This window comes from Buceros rhinoceros, unplaced genomic scaffold (assembly GCF_000710305.1).
Source record: "Buceros rhinoceros silvestris isolate BGI_N320 unplaced genomic scaffold, ASM71030v1 scaffold15270, whole genome shotgun sequence".
NCBI lineage: Eukaryota > Metazoa > Chordata > Aves > Bucerotiformes > Bucerotidae > Buceros > Buceros rhinoceros.
In genome coordinates this window covers 1-317 of record NW_010389152.1, presented here as the reverse complement: position 1 = coordinate 317, position 317 = coordinate 1, and the positions used below count along the sequence as shown (strand labels likewise).

The window sequence follows — 317 nt, the reverse complement described above, 5'->3', positions numbered from 1 at the left end:
CACCCGGCTTGCCGCCCACAGGCCGCAGGCCGCCACCTCGCCTCGCCGCGCCGGGCCATTCGCGTAACACGCGTTTAACCACTCGGGCAGCAGGCGAGGACGGGTCTCCGGGCGCTGCAACGTGAAACCCCTCACTAAGGCAGGCAAACCTGGCCCCGGCCGGGCCGCCCGGGGCCGAGTCAGTTCATAGGCGCGGCGGGAGGCCAAAGCCATGACCAGCGGGCCCGGGCCGGGCCTCCCTCAGCACCACCTCTCTCACCGTGACGCCACCTCAGGTCCGCAGGGTACCAGCTCCGGCTGCCCCAACCCGCGACTCA

The 317-nt window shown here is 72.2% G+C and overlaps 1 protein-coding gene across 1 annotated transcript in view; it reads right to left on the bottom strand.

Moving 5' to 3' along the window:
• Positions 1-213, bottom strand: part of CCDC59 (coiled-coil domain containing 59) — a 7,708-nt gene extending 7,495 nt beyond the window's left edge. Inside the window, exon 1 of the mRNA XM_010133232.1 lies at positions 9-213. Coding sequence (XP_010131534.1) covers positions 9-213 — 205 coding nt within the window. The remainder of the gene's footprint in view (positions 1-8) is intronic.
• Positions 214-317: the final 104 nt, after the last annotated feature.